Genomic DNA, 21463 nt, shown 5'->3' on the forward strand with positions numbered 1-21463 from the left:
CTTGGGTCTCCTCCTGCCTACCCTACGCCAGTGCCACCACAAAAAGGGCAATAATGAAGGTTTCTGGCCCAATAAACCGCAGGAAGAAAAACCCAAACCCACAGGGCTGAGACCCCGAGATGCTCTGGCCGTTGCTCGTGGGTGGGAGATGACAGCATCCCTCCCTGATGGGGCCACAAAGTGGGATCCACCTCAAATGTCCCCCAGTTTTAGGAGGGTAAGTGGGGCAAGATGCTTCAAGGAGGGCTCCACATTGAACCAGTCGGAAAAAGAAATCAAATTCTCAGGAGTGTCTCAAGTGATTTATTGTCAGATGGGAACTACCAGTTGGCCATCCCATGGTGGGGCAAAAGACAAGATTTAAGGTTTTACAGGTGGCTAAGAACAAGCAGGGATTAAAGAGAAATTCATTGGTGCTATTAAAGTGCAGTGAGATGTCATGAAAGGTGAAGACCATGGTGTCCACCCCCTCCAGTGGCTTCAGTGACGTCCCTAATCACCCGCCTTCCAGCACGGCTGGCCCCATGCTGATCTCAAACACTGGCTTGACCCCTTCCGTGAATCTAGTTTTAGAGCTCCCAGTACCTCACTGGAAGATTTACGGCAACGCGATGCGGAGCTCCACGCTGGTGTGAGCCTCTTCAAACCTTTAATCCGTCTGGGCTGGATGTTTGGCACCTCAACTTTCACCTGAGGGCATCATGCCAGCTTGGTCTTGAATCCAGGCTTATCTCTTCTCCCAAAAGCTGAGCTAAACTCATGGACTCTGGCTAACCCAGCTGGAATAAGATCATCTGCCCAGGCCAGATTTGAGTCAAATTTAGTCCTGCCGGAGGATATGGCTGCATCCAGCTCTGGTATAAAGGATTACAGGAGCAATGCCTTGACCAGCAGCACAGTGGCTGGAGCGTTTGGGGAGGAAACCTGTGGAGATGTTGGTGCACTAAGCTGACAGCGTTGACCAGGCGCCTCGGAGCTGCGAGGAGAGTCACGGAGGGTTTGCCACGTCCCTTCTCTGGCCAAGGGCAAAGGACCTGAATTCTCAAGTTGATAACCTCTTCCAAGTGTAGACTTCTTCAACAGTTGATGAAGAGAGTCCTCCAACAGTTGATGAAGAGAGTCCTCCAACAGTTGATGAAGAGAGATAGGCACATGGAAAGCATGATTTGCCTGTCCTATTTTGATGTCTATGTCTGGATGAGATGAGTTGCCCACCAGAAGTGCTTATTTTCCTCTGCCTACTATAAAAGTGGCTCAAATAGTTGAAATCTACACGTCAACCACCAACTGATGAGAAGAAAATGCTGGTGGGTGCCTGGACTCCCACTCGGGTGATGCAGGTAGCGTGAACAGTGACTTACCCTGGTGCCCACCTCTTTCCATCAACCAAAGGAGGAGCCTACATCTCTCTGTAGGTCATTTGATGTTCCTGAACGCTGGAACTGCAACTATGAGATACTGGGCCAAGGGCTGAGGCCGGGCGGACCTTCTGCCACCTTATGTTGAGGACGTGCAGGATGGGCTGCCTTTCCTTTGCACGATGATGGTTGGAGCACTCGATTGGGAACGGGGGAGAATGAGGTTTGACGCTGCTCTTCCCAAGAGCATTTCTGTCCTGGTCTCTATCCTGCTGCTCTTAAGCACCTAGCTGTTGGGTGTCCTGATGGAGTAAGGTGCTTCTACCACCACTCCTGCCCCTCAAGCCACCTGCTCACCACCGGCGCCGAGCTCTCCGCGCCAGGAGGAATGCAAGGGTCACCGGACCAGAGAGAGCGAGCCCAGCTCCACCCAGAACCACGGCCGGATCCGCTCCCCGGCAAAGGAAGCCGGAGGAAAAGTGAAGATTGGTATTTTGTTCTCAACGTCAAAAAACGCCACCTCTCCCCATTCGTAGTCTAGAGAGATCCGGATCTTTCTGGGGACCCGCGGCAGGTTAAGGAGGGTTGGAGGGGAGGTGAGGGCACGGTTCTTAAATCCCCATTGCTGCACCGCCCAGATCCCTTCCTCGGGATTAAAGCTGATGGGTCCCTTCCTCTGCAGAGACTCTTTGCTGACCCCAACGGCGCAGTACTGTCCTTCTTCTAGATCCACCACCCAGTAGTGTCTCCCGGAGGTGAAGACTTCGCAACCCAGCACGCAAGGATCGGCATCAAACCGCTCGGGGCTGTCGGGAGACTCCTGCAGCATGTATTCCCATCTCACGCTCTTCTGATCCTTGGAGAGGATGAGGCGGGGGTGGGCTGTCTCCGGGTCCAGCGTCACGTTTACTGTGGAAGAGGAAAAAGAGGGTGAGAAAGAGAATTAAACTTATTTAACCTGCCTTTCGCCCAGAGACTGGTGTCTTCTTGGAAATCTAATAGGGTGTTTTGTCCTTCCGTAGTTCGAGGCTCGATAATTCGCGCGACTTTCCCTGCGCACCTACAGGACGTCATTCGGCAAACCAGAGTACCGAACTACTTACCCATTTTTTCTTCCTCTTTCCCTAAAAATGCACAATAAAAGATAAGTTAACAGTGATGTAAATTTAAATTCAAAAGCAAAAGTTGTATTTGTAGAATGGAGAAAAACGCACTTACTGTGCTCTTCGATGCATTTTCCTTAAAAGAAAAAAAATATTAAGTAGTTTTAATGGCGGTTTTTCAATTCCAAATGCCTCCAGTTCATGCTAATTTTTTATTTCCTTCCTTCCCCCAAAAAAGTGTTGGTTTTTTTTTTTTCCCCTAGCATGAGATTAAACTGTTGCAAAATAAGACCTCACCGAGACTTGCGTCTGTAACGTGAATTGTCATTTAGATTAAACCTCAGAAAAAAACCCAACCCAGATGCTTCAAAACTAAACCACAGGCAGAAGTTGCCGCGCAGAAAAAAAGCCGTGATAGGTCACACCAGGAATTTCAGGTACAATTAGAGGGCATTGCTCGTATAGTTTGCGGGGGAAGGAAGGTGCATGGGTGCCCTGGAAAGTCATGACCAATATTTTCAGCTTTTGCGGGTGATCCCTGCGACGCTGAAGCCCACGGGGGTCACACAGACAAAAATCTCACGGCTCACCTACTCCAAAAATGCCCCTAAAACCTCACACGCGCTTCACTGCTCCAGAAGGCGAGGAAAAGGACACTCACGCATTTTTGCTTTGTATTCCTCTGAAAAGAGAAACGATAGGAAGGGTTATTGCGCATTTCTCTTCCTTTTTGCGTGATGACTTTCTAAGACTTTCTCGGCTCCCAAAGCAAAAATATATTTCTGTGCCTAGTGATTATTGTTTGCATTGTTATAACTGTATTAATAATATATTACTATATACAAAATAGTAATATGCAATGACACAATCATTATATATATCATTATCTAATTATTATAGATTGCATGCATTACAACTATAGGTGTATATAAAACATATATTAATTATTATATAACTATAATTATTATATATATAACTATAATGACAATGCATGCATCTTTCGACTTTATCCCCACTGGCCCAGGTTTCCATAAAATTCCCCAAGGCAGCTCGGGAAAAAGCGTAAGAAATAAAAAATAAATATATAGGAGACAAACACAGCCTGGTGTATCTTTCCTTCCTGCAGGCAGAGTGACTCACCAAGCTCTGCAGTGAGTTCATCTGAAAAGAGAGAAAAAAAAGGAAGGATTTCCATTACGATTCACACCCAGGTGAGCAGGCGGATCTTACAAACACCCAAAGTTCATGTCTCGGGAAGAAGTCTGCTACTCACCAATTTTTCTATCACGTTTTTCTAAATAAAGGAAAACAAGAAAAAGAAAAAAAAAAAAAATCAGTCGTTGTAATCTATTGTCCTTCATATAAAAAATAATACCAAAATACAGACCATAAACTGCGTGTATTTGTTTTGTTGGGAAGCAGAGAAAAACACTCACCGATTTCTGCAGATAGTTCATCTTAAGAGAAGAAAAAAAAAAAATACTGGTTTTCATTATTATCATTATTATAATTAAAGTAAAAGTCATGATTCCATGCGCTGAGTTCCATGGGATTCGGGAAGGAGATGGACACGTACCGATTTTGGTATCACGTTCTCCTAAAGAAGGAAAAATAGAAAGGAAAAGGGAAAAAAAAAAAGTTATTCCTAAGTATTGCTGTGTGTGTTCATCGTCTAGAGATAAATCTGATGTTTTTCCATTCCATATAGAGAATTATAATTGCAATTTGCCTCTAATTTTATCTAGATTAACCCACCCCCTAATTGACTTTCCTAATCTTAAAGCAAAGGTCATGACTTGCTCCTACCAAAACCCAAACTAAATAGAAACACGATATTTGCACAAATTTGATTTTTTTTTTTTAATAAAGGACTTACCCAGCTGTGTAGTGAGTTCACCTAGAAAGAGTGAAAGGAAAACTGGTTTTAATTATGAATATTTTTTCCCTACAGATACGCACTAAATGGTTTGCTGGGGGGTTCTACGCTTCTCTTCAAGAACACGTTTACGGATTTTTCATCTGAATTGCTCTCAGTATATTCAATTCTCACCGAATTGAAGAGAGCCCTCGGCAACAGAAAACCAACCCAAAATAACTCCTTATTACCCCAAACGTAACACAGAAGGGCATTGGGGCTGCCCGGGGAGAACGGAGAGAAGCAAACAAGTAGCATCCAAGGATGCGGTGGTTTTGAACAGCCCTTTGCTCTGGTATTAAAGGAGAAGACCTCTATTTCAGAGCAGTATTCGCACCCTCACACGCCTTCCTGTCCTGTTAACGGCAGGAGGCTCACAGAGAGAACAACGCTTACCGATCTGTGCAGTCCGTTCCGCTGAAAAAGGGGGGAAAAAAAGGAAAAAATAAGATCTTAAAAGCGTCCCCCATAATTTTTTGTGGTTTTGCATCACCTACAAATCGCAACTTGACAATTTCCCCGCAACTCTCCACTGTTGGTTATTGTTGTTCTTTTTACTTTACCCATTTTTTTTTTTCTAAATTGAGATGAAAAAGAAAACACAAAACTCAAACCAATGTAAAAGAATAACAGGGAGGAAAAAAAAAAAATACGGGAGGAAAAAAAAAAATACGGGAGGAAAAAAAAAAATACGGGAGGAAAAAAAAAATACGGGAGGAAAAAAAAAATACGGGAGGAAAAAAAAAATACGGGAGGAAGGAGAGAGAGACAGAGAAATGACTTACCAAGCTCTTCAGTGATTTCCTCTTAAAGGAAAGAAATAAATGAAATAATTAGGATTTCTTTGCTCAACTGGGACCTCGGGAGGGCTGAAAGAATACGAGATCTCAACAGAAATCTCACGGACTCTCCCGATATTTGAACAACCGTACGGGAATTTGGTATTCAGGGGTGGAAAAGCAGCTCCCTCGGCTGTTCTGGGGATTGGGGTAAGACAGCCGGCATCCCTCCGCTCCGAACCCGTTCAGAGCACCCAAATACGCCCAAAAGGACCCGGGAAATGCGAACAAAACCCACCTATTTTTTTATCACGCTCCCCTAAAAACAAGGAAGAAAAACAAGATTAAAATAATTTAAAAGTATCTGTTGGTGTTAGATCAGAGCCAGGACTCTTCCCCAAACACCGTCGTCTTACTGGTCATTTATTATTTGAAATTTCATTTTCTGTGGGCCCTCATTTCCCTCTATCTAAGCCTCTATTTCTTGATATGTTAAAGTTAATATCTGGGCAACAAAGAACACTCAGAAAGCCTTAGAAAAGCTTTTGTTAAAGGTTAAAAAGAAAAAAAAATAAAATCACGTACCAAGTTCTTCAGTGACTTCATCTTGAGAGAGAGAGAAAAACATGGATTTCCATTAGAATCTGTTTATTCCCAGATACTTTCTCCTTCTCTACTATTATCTATCTTCTTCGCTATTCGAAGACCCAAATTTCCTCCAGTTTTGCAGTTCTCACGTTAAATTGTGGAGAAATGTAAAAAGCTGCTTCTGATGATGATGTAAAATTCCGTTCCTTTTTAAATTTTTCAGTATTAAACTTTGCTGACGTTAGCTTCATTTATTTGTTGTGGTAACAGACCACAAAGCTTCCGATCAACCTCAAATTCAACAAAAAACCTGAAAATAAACGTTGGGTGTTTCCTGCTGGCAAAGGAAGGAAAGGACTTACCAAGTCCTTCGGCGAGTTCGTCTTAAAAGAGGAAAAAATAGAAGTTTTTTATCACATGCTTAAAGGGGATTCCTTCAAATCAAAAGGTTTTCCTGCCTTGGCAGGAAGGAAAATGATGCTTACCCCTTTCTAGATCACTCTCCTCTGGGAGCAAAAAAAAGAGGAGAAAAAAGATTAAAAAAAATGAGAATTCTTGTTAGCCTCTATCATTTTAGCAGCACCCCTCTTCCAGGTATTAATTGCATTCGTTACTATGATTTGAAATGAGTTTGCGACTTATATTAAACACCATTTTTTTTAAAAAAGAAAAAAAAAAATCCAGCCACATCAACCTAACACGCACATAACAAGATTTCTATCACAGAACTTGATCCATCCTTTTTTGTCAAATTAAAAGGAAAAAAAAAAAGAAGATTTACCAAGCTCCTCAGAAGATTCATCTGCCAAAGGAAGGAGAAGAATGAATTTGGCATCACCAGCCCCAGACACGCACCTTCATCCGAGCGTTTTATGCCCCACCACTTAGAAGGCATTTTATAAAAAATCATGACTCCTATAGTTTTTGTTTCAGTCCCATAATTAAATTAGATTTTTAGTCTGGAATCTAACATAATAAATAGAAATAAATAAATAAAAATTATTAATAAAAATTAAATATATATACACAATATATGTGTGTTCATATTTATTTATATATACACACACAGAGAGGTACTTTTATATATATACACACATATATGAATAAATATGAAGAAAATATTATATCATTACAAACTCCCTTGAACTTTCTAAATTTTTTAGAGGGGAAGGAAAATATCACTTACCAGCTTTCCGATCCTTTAATTCCTCTAACGAAAAGAAAAGAGAAAAAGAAAAGGTGAAACACAGATTTTCCTTTTGTGCCCCAGGTTTTTGTATCAGGATACAAGCTCATTTCTATTCCATTGCTATTTTTTTCTGCACATCACGGTTACCTGTTACTGTTTTATTTGTAAAAGTCTGCACTAGCCCTTTATCCGTCCGCTTCTACAGTTATCTCAAAAACTATATACAACCAGCCAACCCAAGTCAGGAGAAAACACGAAAGACCCCACCAAAAAATCCCAAATCAGTTTTGTGAAAGGAATAAAAATAGCTTACCAAGCTCTTCCGTCAATTTTCCTTAAAAAGGAGAAAATAAAATTCATTCTGATCAGTGCTTTTCCTTCCCAAGGATGCGAGAGGGGGGAAAAACTCAAGGTAACCAAATCCTCTAACACAGGCAGATACTCTCATGCCTCTTAATTCAATTTTTTTTTTTTTTTTACTTAATTCAATTAGTTTACGGTATTTCCACCAAAATACTAAGCCAAAACAGTAGCAGCAACATCATCCTGCTTGTGACCCCCAAGCATCCCCAGGGATCGCGTTTCTCAGAAAAGAAGAATGACACTCACGAATGACAGCATCCTGTTCTCCTAAAAAAGAAAACAAAAAAAGGAATAGAAATGAATAAATCCCTGCTTTTCCCCAATTTTAGATTTTTCCTACGTTATGAGCTCTGCAGAAGAAAGTCACCCAGCTTAGCAAAAACGCACACGCAACGACGGATATTTCGCTTTTCATTTTGGCGTCAAGGACACTCGCGGGGGGGGGGAGACTCCAAAATTTTGTGCGTATCGCTCCATGGAGGGCAAGGAAAAAATCTCCGAGATAAAATCTTGCAAATAAAAAATGAACAGAAACTCTTACAGTAATTTAGGATAGAGAATCAGATCTCCAGGACATTTTCCTCTAATGCCTGATGTATTTCATGGAGTATTTTCTCCAAATATATATATATATATATTTATATATATATAATTACATATATGTAAATTATATATATATAATTACATCAAACATACTTCTTTCGTTAAAGTGAGCACCAGCACAACTCATTTTAGGGGATCCCGCTGCCCATGGAGGATTCACTTCCAAGACGCACAAACAGACTTACGAACTTCCGAATCTCGGTCCTCTGCAAACAGAAAAGAATAAAAATTACCAGTTATTACCATTTTTTCTGCGGGATTTCACTGAAGCACCTCTCCCAAAGCCTTGACTCCAGCACTCTTGTATTTCCTAGCTGGTTTTTCTTCCCAAGTTACATTTTGGTGAGTTACAGCTGCCTTCGGCATAGCCGCATTTCTGCCAAAAGGGCTGAAAAAGCCGCCCGTGCAACGAAATCCCCCGGGGCAGCACCTGCGCCGTCTGTACGCTGAATTTATAGAGCGGGAGGGTAAGGAAAGGCACTTACCGAGCAGCTCCGTCAGGCGCCCTTAAAGCAAAGAAAGAGATATTAGTTCGAAGCAGAGCTTTTTAACGCCAGAATTATACATATTATGCAATTTAGGCTTATAAAATTAGTATTGTTATAATCCTATGTTTATAAGATATAAGCTATACATATTTATACTATATAATCAATAATACATAACTATATATTATAAAATATAATTTTTATATATACTACAGCTAAAAAAGGTCTTGGATACGCTGGGGTTGCTCCCTGGCTGAGCCCGAAGCCAATTTGACAGCAGCGGAATTCGGGGTCCAAGGCGTAGTCCCAACCCCATCCCACGAGAGGGCCATGGGAAAACCGTAATTTCTATTTTTTCCTCCCCTTTCCATTCACTTTTACTCTTTAGCAAGGAACTGAAACAGCCTGGGCCATTCAAGCCGCAAATTCTTGGTTTTCGTATTCCTGTGTATGGCTTTCGAAGGGAATTTCTGCAGCAAAAAAGCCTTTTTCTGTTCTGTATATCGGATTTTAAACCGACTGCTCAGTCTGCGTTTGGGTTAAACAAGAGACCCCTCAAAACATGGAGTATGGAAAATGACACTTACTTATCTCCGCTTCATTTTCCCCTAAAAGAAAGAAAATAATGGGAATAAATAAGAAGGAACCAGCGCTTTTGTCTTCACATCATGTCCCTTATTATTAATGCAGCTTTTTGGCTCTTTAAATGAGTTTATTCTTTTTATTACCATCGCCACCTTCTGCTTAAAAAGGCATCTAGCCTCGGCAAAATTCATATTTGCAGGTGAAAAAACAGGCTCAAGCAACCCCACAAATCCAAATATGATGCAGTGAGTGTCCAAATGGGTTTTTACGGGAGAAAAGAAAATGCCATACCTGGCAAAAAAAGCAAATATTGTCACTCGGGTTTTTCTGCTCTGCGGATTTGGTTGTTGCTTTCTGCAGCTGATATTTTATATTTATTCCCTTCCTCCTGAGCAGTTACAAGCTCGCATTGCCTGTGAGCTCATCCATAAAAATAGCAAACGAGCTGCTGGGATAACATCGAGCCCGGCCAAAGCAGGGTGATACTTACTGATTTTCACGTCCCGTTCCTCTGAAAATGATAGAGAAATAAAAATAAATTAGCCCGTAGTTGCGTTCTACAGGCATTGAAGTCAACTTCTGCCGAGGGTTTATTCTGGAGCTGTTTTTCTATCTGTAGTGTTGCTTGGAAATTCCATTTTGTGGAATATTTATTTTATCTTTCATATAATCTCTCTCTCTCTCATATAATCTCTCTCTCTCTCATATAATCTATTTTATACAATATATTTATCTTAGCTTTTGCATACGTACTGCTAAACTTGATTAAAATAGAAGTTATCCCCTTAAAAGATTCCGCTATGCAGAGATAACTGCAAAAAAAAAAAAAAAAATCCATTTTGAGCAAAGCAGGGAAATTCCTTACCAAGTTCTGCTGCGTGTTTCCCTTAAAATAGAGAAAAAAAACCAAAAACAAAACAGGAATTTAATGATGTTTGTCTTTTCTTGATGACGTAATAGATGACAAAGCTCTCAGGGTTAATTCTCACAATTAAAAAAGGCACTTACGAAGTTTTCTGTTGCAGTCCCCTAAAAATAAAGAGAAAGCAAGGATCGTTACGTGGCTGAGTGCCTATCCTCGCCTCTCACCCCCCCCAAATCAAGATTAACGGGAAAATGACTTACCGACTTCTGCAGTAAGTTCACCTGCAACAAAGAGCGGGGAAAAAATAAATTAGTTTTAAGGCAAGGCTTTTTTATTTTCCTGTAAATCCACCGGCAACGGACGGTGATTTCCGAGTCCGCTTTCCTCCTGGGAAATCCAGCCCGAGACTGGGGGGCAGAGGAACTCCCACTCACCGATCTTGGTGTGCCGCTCTCCTGAAAAAAAGTGCAAACACAGCCGCGGGTTATTTCTCACCGTTCCTGCCTCTCGCACGTTACGCCTTTACCTCTGCCCGCGTGGTGTGGGATACCGGGCGATGTCTGTTCTAGCCCCCGCCACCCCTGTTTCTAATTCTTTTGGGGTTTTAAGTTTCCCTGCTACTGCCTCGAAGACGCCGTTTGTCACCAGGCAGACGGAACCCAGGGAAACGGGCGGAAACACGTCGGGGTTTTGGTTTTAGACCTGCATTTTTCTAAACGCAATTTAAGAATTTGTTTGCGACGTAATAATTGGTTTTGTAATTTGATTTCTTTTTTTGCAATTTGATTTCTTTTTTTTGCAATTTAATAATTTTTAAAATTTAATTTAAAAAAAAAACAAACCACAAAAAGAAGGAAACGGACTCACCAAGCTCCACCGTAAATACTCCTTAAAACAGAAAACAACATTAGTTACCGTTAGATTCCCTGAACGCCGCAACACGAGTCAAACCTTCACCTCTCCAGCCCATCTCAGCTCTTCCCACGGGGGTTTCCCCCCCATCGTATTTTCCTTTTTCCCCTGGCACTTTGGTTTCAGGCTCCCCCAAGCCCCTGGAACCCCAAGGATCATTTCTTCTCACGCCCCAAATTTAGTTTAATTAAGAAATTCCAGCATCCCTTCACCGCTGAAACGCCAACCGGAGCATGCGGAGGTGTGCGAGGAGGAAGCGTCACTTACTAATTGTTGCATCGCACTTTGCTAAAAAAAAATAAAATAAAATAAAGAAAAACAGATACCGATCAGTTTTCGGTGCCTCTGGCTGCCCTTTCCCCCTTTCCCCACGTAATGCAGGAAAGAAAATTACTTACCAAGCTCTGCAGTGAGTTTCCCTAAAGAGAGAGAAAGAGAAGTTTATTTCATAGACGTTTATTATAAGTTACTGACGTTTATCAACGTTTAAGATGATGTTTAAGATGTTCATTATATATTATCATTTCATATAAGATTATTTCAATATAAGTTTATTTTATAGATGTTTCTCTCTCCTCTCTGGACACCGTGTAAATAATTCTCTGGTTTAAGCTTATATAATTTTCTAAACCACTGTGTAATGTATAGTATAATAGTATAAAATAAGTAATAAAAATGTATAGCCAGATAGTATAAAATAAAATAAAAAATATATTATATTATTATAATACAATAGTGAATATATTGTAATACAATAGCGAATAGATTGTAATATAATATTATGTAATAGTGAATACAATATATTGTATTACATTCATTATTATAATATAATATTATGTAATAGTGAACACAACATATTGCCTTATATTCACTACTATATTATAATATAATATACAATGGTGAGGAAAACCACTGGTCCTGGTAATACATCCATTTAGGAGTGATGTAAGGGTATAAAATAAAATTAAAAAATATACTATATATTATATTATTATAATACAACAGTGAATATAACATAACAGTGAATATAATTGTATTGTATATAATTGTACATAATATAATACATTATATTACCTATTATATTATAGTATTACATTATAGTATATTATTATATAATATATAATTATAGATAACATCTGTATATTATATAAATATATAAAATTTATATATTTATATAATTTTATATATTTATATAATTTTATATATTTATATAATTTTATATATTTATATAATTTTATATATTTATATAAATATATAAAATTATATAGGTATATTTATATAAATATATTTACATAAATTTTATAAATACATTTATATAAATTATATATTATAAAATATAGAAATGGTATATAATTATATATATAATTATATATAATTATGTATAAAAGAATTATAATATTATAAGATAATAAAATAGCGAGGAAACCCCCTGGTTCTGGCAGCACATCCGTTTAGGAGCGGGCAAGGGGCTGAATTCAGGAACACCGAGCACGGGGGTGCCCGGGAGAGGGAGACTGTTGGGAACACACCGGCCCACGGAGGAAGCTGCACCTCTAGACCAAGATCTTACGCGTCAGGAGGAGACCATCACTTACGGAGCCTGGAGTCGCGGTCCCCTGAATGAAAAAGAAAGAAAAAGGATAAAATCCAGCATTATTTCGTTGTTGTTTTTTTTTTTTTACATGGCACCGCCCTCTTCTCCCCGGACAACAGGTCCTGAAGGCAAAGCTCAAAGGCTTTCTGCTGCAAAGCTGATTTTGCTCATTTTTCTATTTCTATTTTATTAAAGAACCCTCAAAAATCCACAGCGTCGAGTTCACATTTTTGTGAGGGGCATCAGAAACACCCGGCTCGGTCTGGGGAGAAACTGGAGATGCCCAGGTGAAGCTGGCCCCAAGCAACGTGCTCTCGCCTTGGCACGAGCCCTGGGGAGCACCAGGAGGTTGGACCGAGCACCTCCAGAGGTTCCTCCAACATAAAATCACGCAAAGATTTAACTAAAACAACTCTCACAGGAGGTTCTGTACAAAAATTACTTACCCAGCAGCGCAGTGAGTCTACCTGTGAAATAAGAAAAAAAAAAAAAAGGTATTAGTTCAAGTAAAGCGACAAAAATTGACCCTAGAAAAGAGGTTTCTAAGCCTAAACCCATCAGTTTTGTTTCAAAAAGGATGAAAAGGACTTACGTATTTCTGCTGCGAGCTTGGCTGCAAAGAGAAAAAATAATATTTGTGTTTATTTGGGTGTTTTTTCCTCTGCAGGAAATGCAGAAACCTGGGCTGAAACGGAGGGGGGGGGGGGGTATTTGCCACTTTTCAAGGACGGGGCATTGGAGAGGCTCCCCCTCCCCCAAAACAAAGGGTTTTTATCCCAAAAGCACAATGAAGAATGACACTTACTAATTTTTCGATCACGTTCCTCTGGAAAGAAAAGGAGGGGAGGAAAAAAGAAAGAGCAGGAAAATGATTATTAAATATTTCCTTCTTTTCTGCGTATTGGGTCTGTAGCATCCCTAGAGCTCTCAGATCAGGAATATTGCTTTTTTCCCCCCAATATTGCCTTTATGCTGATAACTAAACTTTGAAATCACGCTGTTAGGAACCCTACTCAATCTACAAAAAGAAATCTTAAGGTTTTCAGCAGGAAACCCCCTCTCCGCTCCCATTTTCACAGCTAAAATAGCAGGCACCTACGCTCCTCGGCACCCATCCAAAGAGGAATCGTACTTACTGATTTTCGCATTGCATTCGCCTAAAAACCAAAAAATAATCAAATAAATACAGAGAAACGCCAAGCGACTCCTCCTGCGCCCACCCCCTCCCCCCGCGCTCTGTCTTCGCACCATTAAACTCAAACCTGACAGAAATTTTATGCCACAGACACCTTCCCCTTTAATATTAGTTATAACTAATAGTTAAAAAATAATATTTAATTTAATAATATTTTTAAAATATATAATATTTAAAAATAAGGTTCGTTACGGAAGAAATCCCCCTATAAGCCACCCATTCCGAAAGCAGATGAAAACACAAACGCTTCTATTTTTAAAAGTTTTTTTTTTTTTCTAGGCAGCACTTTTGCGTAATTAAGGATAATTTTAATTTTAAGGAAATAAAACTTCTTACCCAGGTCTGATGTTAGCTTGCCTTAAACCGAAAGAAATAAATGAATATGAGCTTTAAATCGACCTTTATTTCCCCGCGCACACAAAGCTGGCTTGCGCTGCCTTTGATTTTCCCCAGGGTCGAGTTATATTATAACTGCACTGCGTTGATGCTAATGAGACCAACGAGCTGGTAATTAAGACCAGGGGCGGGATTGCTGACAACGGCTTTATATTATGGGTAAAAAAAAAAAAAAAAAAAAATCAGTCCCTGCATCTTCGGATGGATGGAAATAAGGGAGAGGGGGCTGCCTTTGTACTTGAGATCGGTTCGAGAGGCAACACGCAGCCAAAAAGCCCAAATTCTGCAGCTTGGTGCAAACCCCAAACTTCCCACATATTAAAAAATAACTTAATAACCGGATCCAAAACACACAGGCGCCCTCGGGGCGATCCGGCATCGCCCGAGGCTTTTCATTCAACCAGAAAAGAAAAAAAAAAAAAAAAAAGATACTTACTGATTTTTCTATCACGTTCCTCTAAAAGAGAAAAGAAAGAGGAAATACCGACGGTCAGTAAGTGCTTGCCAGCTATCCGTCCCGCTTGTGAACCTCGCATCATCCTCCGCCTCCAAATTCTGATTTTACTGGTGATTATCATTTGAAATTACCCCCCCCCTTTTTTTTTTTAATTAATTGACTTTATTTCTAGCTCAGATTGGACATATGTGGGGTTATGTATGTGTGGGGGGAATAACCACCTCTTTCCCCCTAAAAACCCACAGTGAAATAATGACACAAAAGGAAGGAAATCACTTACCAAGCTCTGCAGTCAGACTGTCTAAAACAAAAAAAAAAAAAAAGAAAAAGAGAAAAATAAATACCGGTTTTCTCACAGAGCTCCAGGGATGCACCGTACCCTACTTTTGGGTACGTACCGTACCCTTCCTTTGCTTGGAAAATAAAGCTATTCTGCGTCAACCACTCGACACGTCTCCCCCGTCCGCAACATCTACCACGGAAGCCGAGACAAGCAGAAGCGGAAAAGGAATTTTTGCAGAATTTAAGTATCTGTTGAGGGGGATTAAATCTTGCACTTTGCACGTGCTGGATCGCAACAGCCCCCAATCCCCCAAGGCTCTGCCCTGCGTTCACACCAGCTCTGTTCATACCGGGCTCCGGCTCAGAAATTCCCTTTATTCTCTTTGTTATTGCCTTCCTAGCTAGAGCGACCTGCAAGCCCCCTGTTTTCTGTACTGCTGTTTGGTTTTTTTTTTAATATTAGTTCTTGTTAAAAATGAATATACCTCCTGCTTTCTCAAAAACAGGTGAGAGAAAGGGAATAAACCCCAGGCAAATCAGCTAAAACGTGACTCGAAGCTACACAGAAATATATCGGATGGGACGTAAAGACACAACTTACCGATCTCTGCTGTCAGTTCGCCTTAAAACAGAGAAATAAATCGGGATGCACGTTAAAGGACTGCTTGAATCTGTTCTCTGGCTGACCTCGAGCCTGCCATTTACAGATTTGGCATTGAAATAACCACGCAGGGTCAAGGGCAGACCCCCGAGCGGACGGGACCGTGTCTGCCACCCACGACGTGGATGTACGCGGCATCCTGGGTGTTCATTAAACAAGAAATTCCCTTATCAGAATCAATTTGACAAAGATAAGAAAGCGATACTCACCTATTTCTGCATTTTGCCCCCCCCCAAAAAAAAAAGAGAAAGAGAAGGAAAATGGCTTTAAGTTATTTTTCACCACTTCCGTATGTTTATTTTGTTCTTAATACTAGAGACAGAAAATAACCTCTGCTCTATCTGGACTTATTCTATTTATTAATTACAGGCATTTCCAATTAGTTTTATTTTGTAAGGCTTTTCCACTTCTGCGCTTTTTGAAGCTGAAATGAAAAAACATGCACAAACCGCAACTTGCTATCAGCAGCCCCGCCCAAAGCACGCCCTTGCAGAAGGCATATGACTCGCCGAGCATCGCAGTAAAAACTCCCAAACACAGAGAAAAATATTTATTAAAAAAAAAAAAAAAGGTATGTATTGTAAAAAATATTTTATTCCAACAATGCGTGATTGGGGCTGGTGGCTTTGAGGGGCACTATTATTTAGAAGAACTTTTAAATCGAAGAAGGACACTTACCATTTTCTGTGTCACATTCCTCTAAAAATAATAGAGAAATAAATACGGGTCAGTCCTAAGAGCTCTCCGCCTCTGACATGCTTCTACGAGCGAGCAAGAGCCCGAAGAAGAGATCAGGGAATGCCGCTGGATTGCGGGGAGACAGCGCGTCTCCTCCAAAGCGAGATGCCTAGCGTAACAGGGATAGATTATCCTGCGCTGGCGCTTTGGTCCCTTCTCCTCAAGTCGTGTGTCTTGCCTCTATCTGGGTACACATTTAAGATCTGGAGGATCGTTTCTGGTTTGATAAGCCCATCCTCTATACAACGGAATTTTTTCCATCTCCGATAGCAGCGAAAAACCCTCCCCAAACAACCCCAAAACCACGCTTACCAAGTTCCGTGTCGCTTTCTTCTAAATGGAATAAAGAGAAATATACAGAGACGTCGGTCGTTGCTAATGCTACGGCTGCAGAAACAGGCGCGTTCCGACTTCAGCATGCGTAAGGAAGGTAAGCGACTTACCAAATTCTTCCGTTAACTTCCCTTAAAATAAAGTAATATTAGTTCAAGCCTTTAGCACCAAGGTTTTACCATCAGGGGAAGGGAAGAAAGAAAAAAAAGCACACTTACTGATTTTTGCATCCCATTCTTCTAAAAGAGAGACAGAGAGAGAATTTAGCCCCCACTGGGTCCTTCTGTGGTTTTCTTGGTTTGCACTATAGGGGTTGTCTTAAAAAATGGTTATGTACTGACATTTTTTTTCCTTATTGACCACAAGGTTCCAAAAATTGCGAGTTATGAGTAATTTTAATGTAATAATTTAATAATTATCTAACGTGGTCTAGAATATATGATAGTATAAATAAGCCACACACCCAGCCAAGAAAGGCCATAGGAGATGTATGTTAATGAGACTTGTTTTGATGGAAGAAGGAAAAAATCACTTACCAAGATCCACATTCCTTTTCCCTTAAAAAGAAGAAATAAAGCAGAGGGAGGGAAAAAAGAAAAAAAAAAAGTCAATGTTTTTCGCACTGGGTACAACTGGAGCAGCTCCCTAGCCTAGCTGCACCCCTCTGGAGTTAAACATTAATATTTCTTTCTTGAATGAGCACAACCCATTGACAGCCAAGAGCAGCATTAAACTAGAAAAGCTGGCTTAGGGAAACGTCGAAAAAGCAGCCCAAAAGCAAGCAGAGCAAGGACCGACCCCCCTCAGGCACGGCAAAGCTGGGTTTTTGGGTGCCAAAGGAGCCGGGATTTGGCACGCGCTTTGTTAATAAATACGTTGTCACGTACCTGACTCCATCATCACGTTCGCTTCCTAACCAGAACCACCTCCAAGAGCTTTGTCCGCCTGGTGGGATGAGAGGGAACATCGTTAAAACATCACGTCCAGGGAAAACCGGCCTTTACGGCGACGCAGCGTGGAGGAAAACGCATTTTCTTGGGCAAATGCACTGACGCCTGGAATATTTTTGCCCATGTGAGTAAACACAATAAGGGAGAAACCCATGGAGTCGCAGAGGCTTTTTCCCATTTTTCCCCAGTTATTCGACTTTGTTCTTTGAGGTGTTTTCCGGTCAACATCTGGATAAACGGTAGGAAAGAGGGATCTACTGTAGGTGTGATGAACCTCCATCGACATCTGTCACCCCACTGACCACCGAAGGGGCCCAGGGAAAATAGCTTAAAAGTCTAATTTTATTTGTTTGAAGTAGCACGAGCTTAATTCCCCCTCTGCGTCTCATAAATTATTTCACAATAACGTTTATCGCTGCTATTGACGGCACGAGAAGCAGCCCCAGACGCGGAGGGTGCGGTGCTACCGTCTCTTTTGGCCAAAAAAAGCAGCACTTCTTTTAAAACTGATTATTATATTAAGAGCTTCCCTCCTCTGCTGCGTTACTGCTCTGTTTCTCATCGCGGTATATGCGGTGATTTCTAGTCCACGCTAATGTTTTTTTGAATTGATTCTTCTTATTAATTAAACACCCAAAAGGATTAAATTGCCACGGGAGACGGTGTAGGCTGGGTGAAGGGATGCAGATTTTGTGCCCTTTGCTTGCGCCTTATCAATACACCAGAGAGGGCAGGCTCCATCGCAGAGTTTTTCTTCCTAAATCACTCAAACCGGACAGGGAAATCATTATAATTTCATTTTTGAGTTCATAATCCTGCCAACGTCCTGGACGCACTAAGCCTTCCTGGAGGAGCTGAGCTGCAGCTGTGGGAAGGTAAAAAGCACCAGTCCAAAACCAGGGTGGGAAAAGGCATCGGATCATTGGAAAGGGAATTATTGAATGCTTCTCGTGTGCTATATTAAGATCTTTCCTAAACTGTAGGTGCTATTGGGAGCTAAGGTAGACAAATGCTGTTGCGAGGACCTAAATTTGTACAGAAACAGATAAACAGAGCAAGGAAAGCGGCACCAATTACTTCTGTACGATATTTTCCTAAAAGGAAAAAAAAAAAAAGTCATACAATTCATTCTTTTAACCCTTTTCCTGTTTTTCAGTATCATCAGATTCACGCACAGAAATAAAAGATTATTTTGTTCCAGGCTTCTTCCAGCTATCAACGAACGTAATCGCGTTTCTTCTGCTTTCTAAATGCATCTCCCAGCCTTTCACGACGGAGCCCGCGCAGCCAGACGGGCATTCAGGAATAGGATACCTACAAATTATGCTTTCCCTGCCTCTGCGGTGCTTGTGGAAAGGAAAAAAAAAAATGACTCACCAAGACCTGCAGTTAATTTTCTGGGGCCGTTTTGCTCCCGGGGCACGCGGGCTGCGATGGTTGTGTACGCGGGGGTGCTCCGTAGTAGAGATTTTGGCAGGTCCTGGGACTGCAGTGCCCTGGGAAACAGGTACCCAGACTCGCCGGAGGCTTTGTGCGTCTGCACCGAGCTGGAAGAGCCGTCACGGGCACGACAGCTGTGCGGGCAGCGGGGAGGGGACCTTCCCACCGCCTAATTTTAGCCGGTTTAAATGCCGAGGTGGAGGAACCCTATACGGTCATCGCAGGAACAGGATCCTCCAGAGGAGGAATAGAAACAGGGGTCTGACCTGGTGACATCAGGCCACCCTCCGGAGGTGCCAGCATCTCCCACGGGTTGTTTAGTGGACACGGTAGCCGGGTCTGCGAGCGAGGACCTGCGGGCTCAGCGTCTATTGATAGCGGTGTGGATAGCACCGAGCATTTCGGATGCGCGGTGATCCCGAGGAGGGCTGGTTTGTGCAGAAATCTTCCCTCTCCAAAGGGGGACGGCATCGATTTCTGGGTTGCACTGCCCTAAAATGAAGAGAGGTGTGAAATAAGCTTGTGCTTTTCTCCTTCCTTTCTGTTGCTGCTGCTCACCAGGAGCCAGCGAGAGTGGGTCTCCTCCTGCGGCCAGGATTTCCCATCACTTTGGGTTATTTTCAAAAAAAAAAAAAAAAAAAAGCCAGCTCATGAAATACATCTGGCTTAGCCTCTCCCCACATATCTCAGCTCGCTTCAAAGACACACAGCTCTCCCACTTCCCCCATAGCGATGAGACACAGAGTTGAAAGTGAAATTTGTTTTCTTTTGCTGAAGGGGATTTTTTTTTTTTTTTTTAAACAAAGCTCTGCAACAAGTTTTCCTCAAACCAGACAAACAAGCATTAAAATGCAGACCACTCCCGTAGATATATCCCTAGAAGACTCATTTTCACCAGTTAACTCTGGCTTAAAGCAGCGTGAAGCTAGTGAAAGGCATCTAAAATTGTTGATCTCTGCCTGAATTAGTCACCTGGCGTTTTTTTTAATAGTCAACAGAGAGAAAATAGTTTTTGACGGCGCTGTTCACTTGAGCTGTCTCAGATGTCTCTGAGTCAGTTGCCTAAACTCTCAACACGGTTAATGAAGACAAATGAGATGTTTCCACGGCATTACGACCCAGACCGGGGCAGATGTCTAACTAGGAAGGAGCATTCCAGGCTTGGCTTCTGCCAAGCGGTATTTCCCACCCCAGAAACGCTGAGAAAATGGGCTGAAACAAAAAAACCCACCTCGCTCAGAGGCTCGGAGAAGTAGATGCCAGGTCTTGAGCCCTAAGGACCAGGGTGCGGTATCTTTGCCGGGAGCTCTGTCCGCAAGACACCCAAACTGGCAGCTTCCTTTCCAAAGCCTGAAAATTAAGGAGTTAAGGACACGCAAACAACATGTGAAATTCAGAGGGGCCTCTAATCTCCAAACCCCAGCAAAAGCCAGGGGCTGACGGAGAAGGGGCTTGTGCTGATGCTAAGAAGGGAATTGTAGGAGAGTTCTCCCCTGGAAAAAAGGGGCATGGCTACACAGGGAGCCCTGATTTTGAGCCGTGAAAAGGGCAGGCGATGCTGAGGACGGGAGAGGGCGAGGGTTAAGGTTAAAGCTGAAGAGAAGAGACCTCGACCTGGCACCAAACTCCGGTGACTAAATCCTCTGGATTTGCAAGAGGAAAAAAGACATCGCCACGGGCTAAAGAAACAGAAGGTGCTTGTCTCGGGGAAACCTGAGCAAGGGAAAAGGGGATCACGGCAAAGGAGACGCCGGTTCGTTTTGGCAGCAGAGGTCTGGCATTTGCGGCAGACAAAATAACCGGTGCGCTCCCGGGGGCTCTGCCAAGAGAGAAACCTTGCAGCACGACACAACGGTACGGCCAGGAAGGTCAGCAGCACCTCCACGGCATTTTGAAGAAGACGCTCACCAGTTGCACCCTGACACGGGCTCCTAAATCGTTCGTTGGCATCGATAAGCAAATCCTCCAAAGGCAACCCGTGCAAGGCAGCGGGAGAGATTTCTTTGGCAGGGAAAGCTGACGCGCCTTCAGCCTTTGGCATTTGAGGACTCTGACTGACACCAGTGTGGAATGTCTGGGCTCAAACTTAAGATGCCAGACTCGAAGGGCTATGAAAATCAACGGCGAAGAGCTTTTTATCTCTGGGACTACCCAGCCAAATTATTTCCCCCGAGGTCTGTTCGTGCCTGCCGAGTCGTGCCTATTTTCTAGGCAATTTCCTTATGCACCTAGATTTTAAAACATGCAGGAACTTAAAATTGCTTTATTTCCTTAGCCCTCTGCTCCACCGCCAGCCCCCCAAGGCCCTCCCTGCCCCCCACAGCGCCCCTACCCCACCCCCAGCCCCCAAGGCCCTCCCTGCCCCCCACAGCCCCCCTACCCCACCGCCAGCCCCCAAGGCCCTCCCTGCCCCCCACAGCCCCCCTACCCCACCGCCAGCCCCCAAGGCCCTCCCTGCCCCCCACAGCCCCCCTACCCCACCGCCAGCCCCTCAAGTCCCTCCCTGCCCCCCACAGCCCCCCACCGCCAGCCCCCCAAGTCCCTCCCTATGTTCCCCCATTACCAGCGCTCACCCCTACACCTCTTTCCGTACAGTGCCATGCGCGCCGCCATGTTGCCCCGCATCCCTGCGCGCCGCCATGCTGCCGTACAGCTCCGACGTTATTTCC

General features: G+C 42.5%; 1 protein-coding gene and 2 long non-coding RNA genes across 5 annotated transcripts; all 3 read right to left on the reverse strand.

Annotated features, from left to right (window-relative positions):
• Nucleotides 1-286: 286 nt before the first annotated feature.
• LOC142421358 (uncharacterized) lies at nt 287-15373 on the reverse strand. Its single transcript, XM_075526018.1, has 31 exons — nt 15360-15373; nt 15274-15294; nt 14789-14862; nt 14671-14691; nt 14370-14390; nt 12935-12955; nt 12789-12809; nt 12344-12364; nt 11147-11167; nt 11016-11036; nt 10704-10724; nt 10271-10291; nt 10097-10117; nt 9980-10000; nt 9837-9857; nt 9462-9482; nt 8974-8994; nt 8384-8404; nt 8084-8104; nt 7542-7562; nt 7246-7266; nt 6930-6953; nt 6229-6249; nt 4038-4058; nt 3898-3918; nt 3735-3755; nt 3602-3622; nt 3123-3143; nt 2577-2597; nt 2462-2482; nt 287-2267 (listed from the first exon to the last, which is right to left on the reverse strand). Exons 1-31 carry the CDS (start codon nt 15371-15373, stop codon nt 1756-1758), a joined length of 1191 nt encoding a protein of 396 aa, XP_075382133.1. The 3' UTR covers nt 287-1755.
• A 10-nt stretch (nt 15374-15383) lies between these two features.
• Nucleotides 15384-16529, reverse strand: LOC142421403 (uncharacterized). Its single transcript, XR_012778881.1, has 3 exons — nt 16384-16529; nt 16012-16032; nt 15384-15472 (listed from the first exon to the last, which is right to left on the reverse strand). It is a non-coding gene; the product is annotated as an uncharacterized LOC142421403 (long non-coding RNA).
• A 790-nt stretch (nt 16530-17319) lies between these two features.
• LOC142421402 (uncharacterized) lies at nt 17320-21448 on the reverse strand. Of its 3 annotated transcripts, none has more exons than XR_012778879.1 (5): nt 21368-21448; nt 20703-21022; nt 19061-19286; nt 18732-18901; nt 17320-17349 (listed from the first exon to the last, which is right to left on the reverse strand). It is a non-coding gene; the product is annotated as an uncharacterized LOC142421402 (long non-coding RNA). The 3 variants fall into 3 exon arrangements; XR_012778878.1 differs by adding an exon at nt 20026-20144 and having other exon boundaries at nt 18732-19281; XR_012778880.1 differs by lacking the exons at nt 20703-21022; nt 21368-21448 and adding an exon at nt 19353-19394 and having other exon boundaries at nt 18732-19286.
• Between the last annotated feature and the right edge of the window lie 15 nt (nt 21449-21463).

Source organism: Mycteria americana, chromosome 29 (assembly GCF_035582795.1).
Source record: "Mycteria americana isolate JAX WOST 10 ecotype Jacksonville Zoo and Gardens chromosome 29, USCA_MyAme_1.0, whole genome shotgun sequence".
Lineage (NCBI taxonomy): Eukaryota > Metazoa > Chordata > Aves > Ciconiiformes > Ciconiidae > Mycteria > Mycteria americana.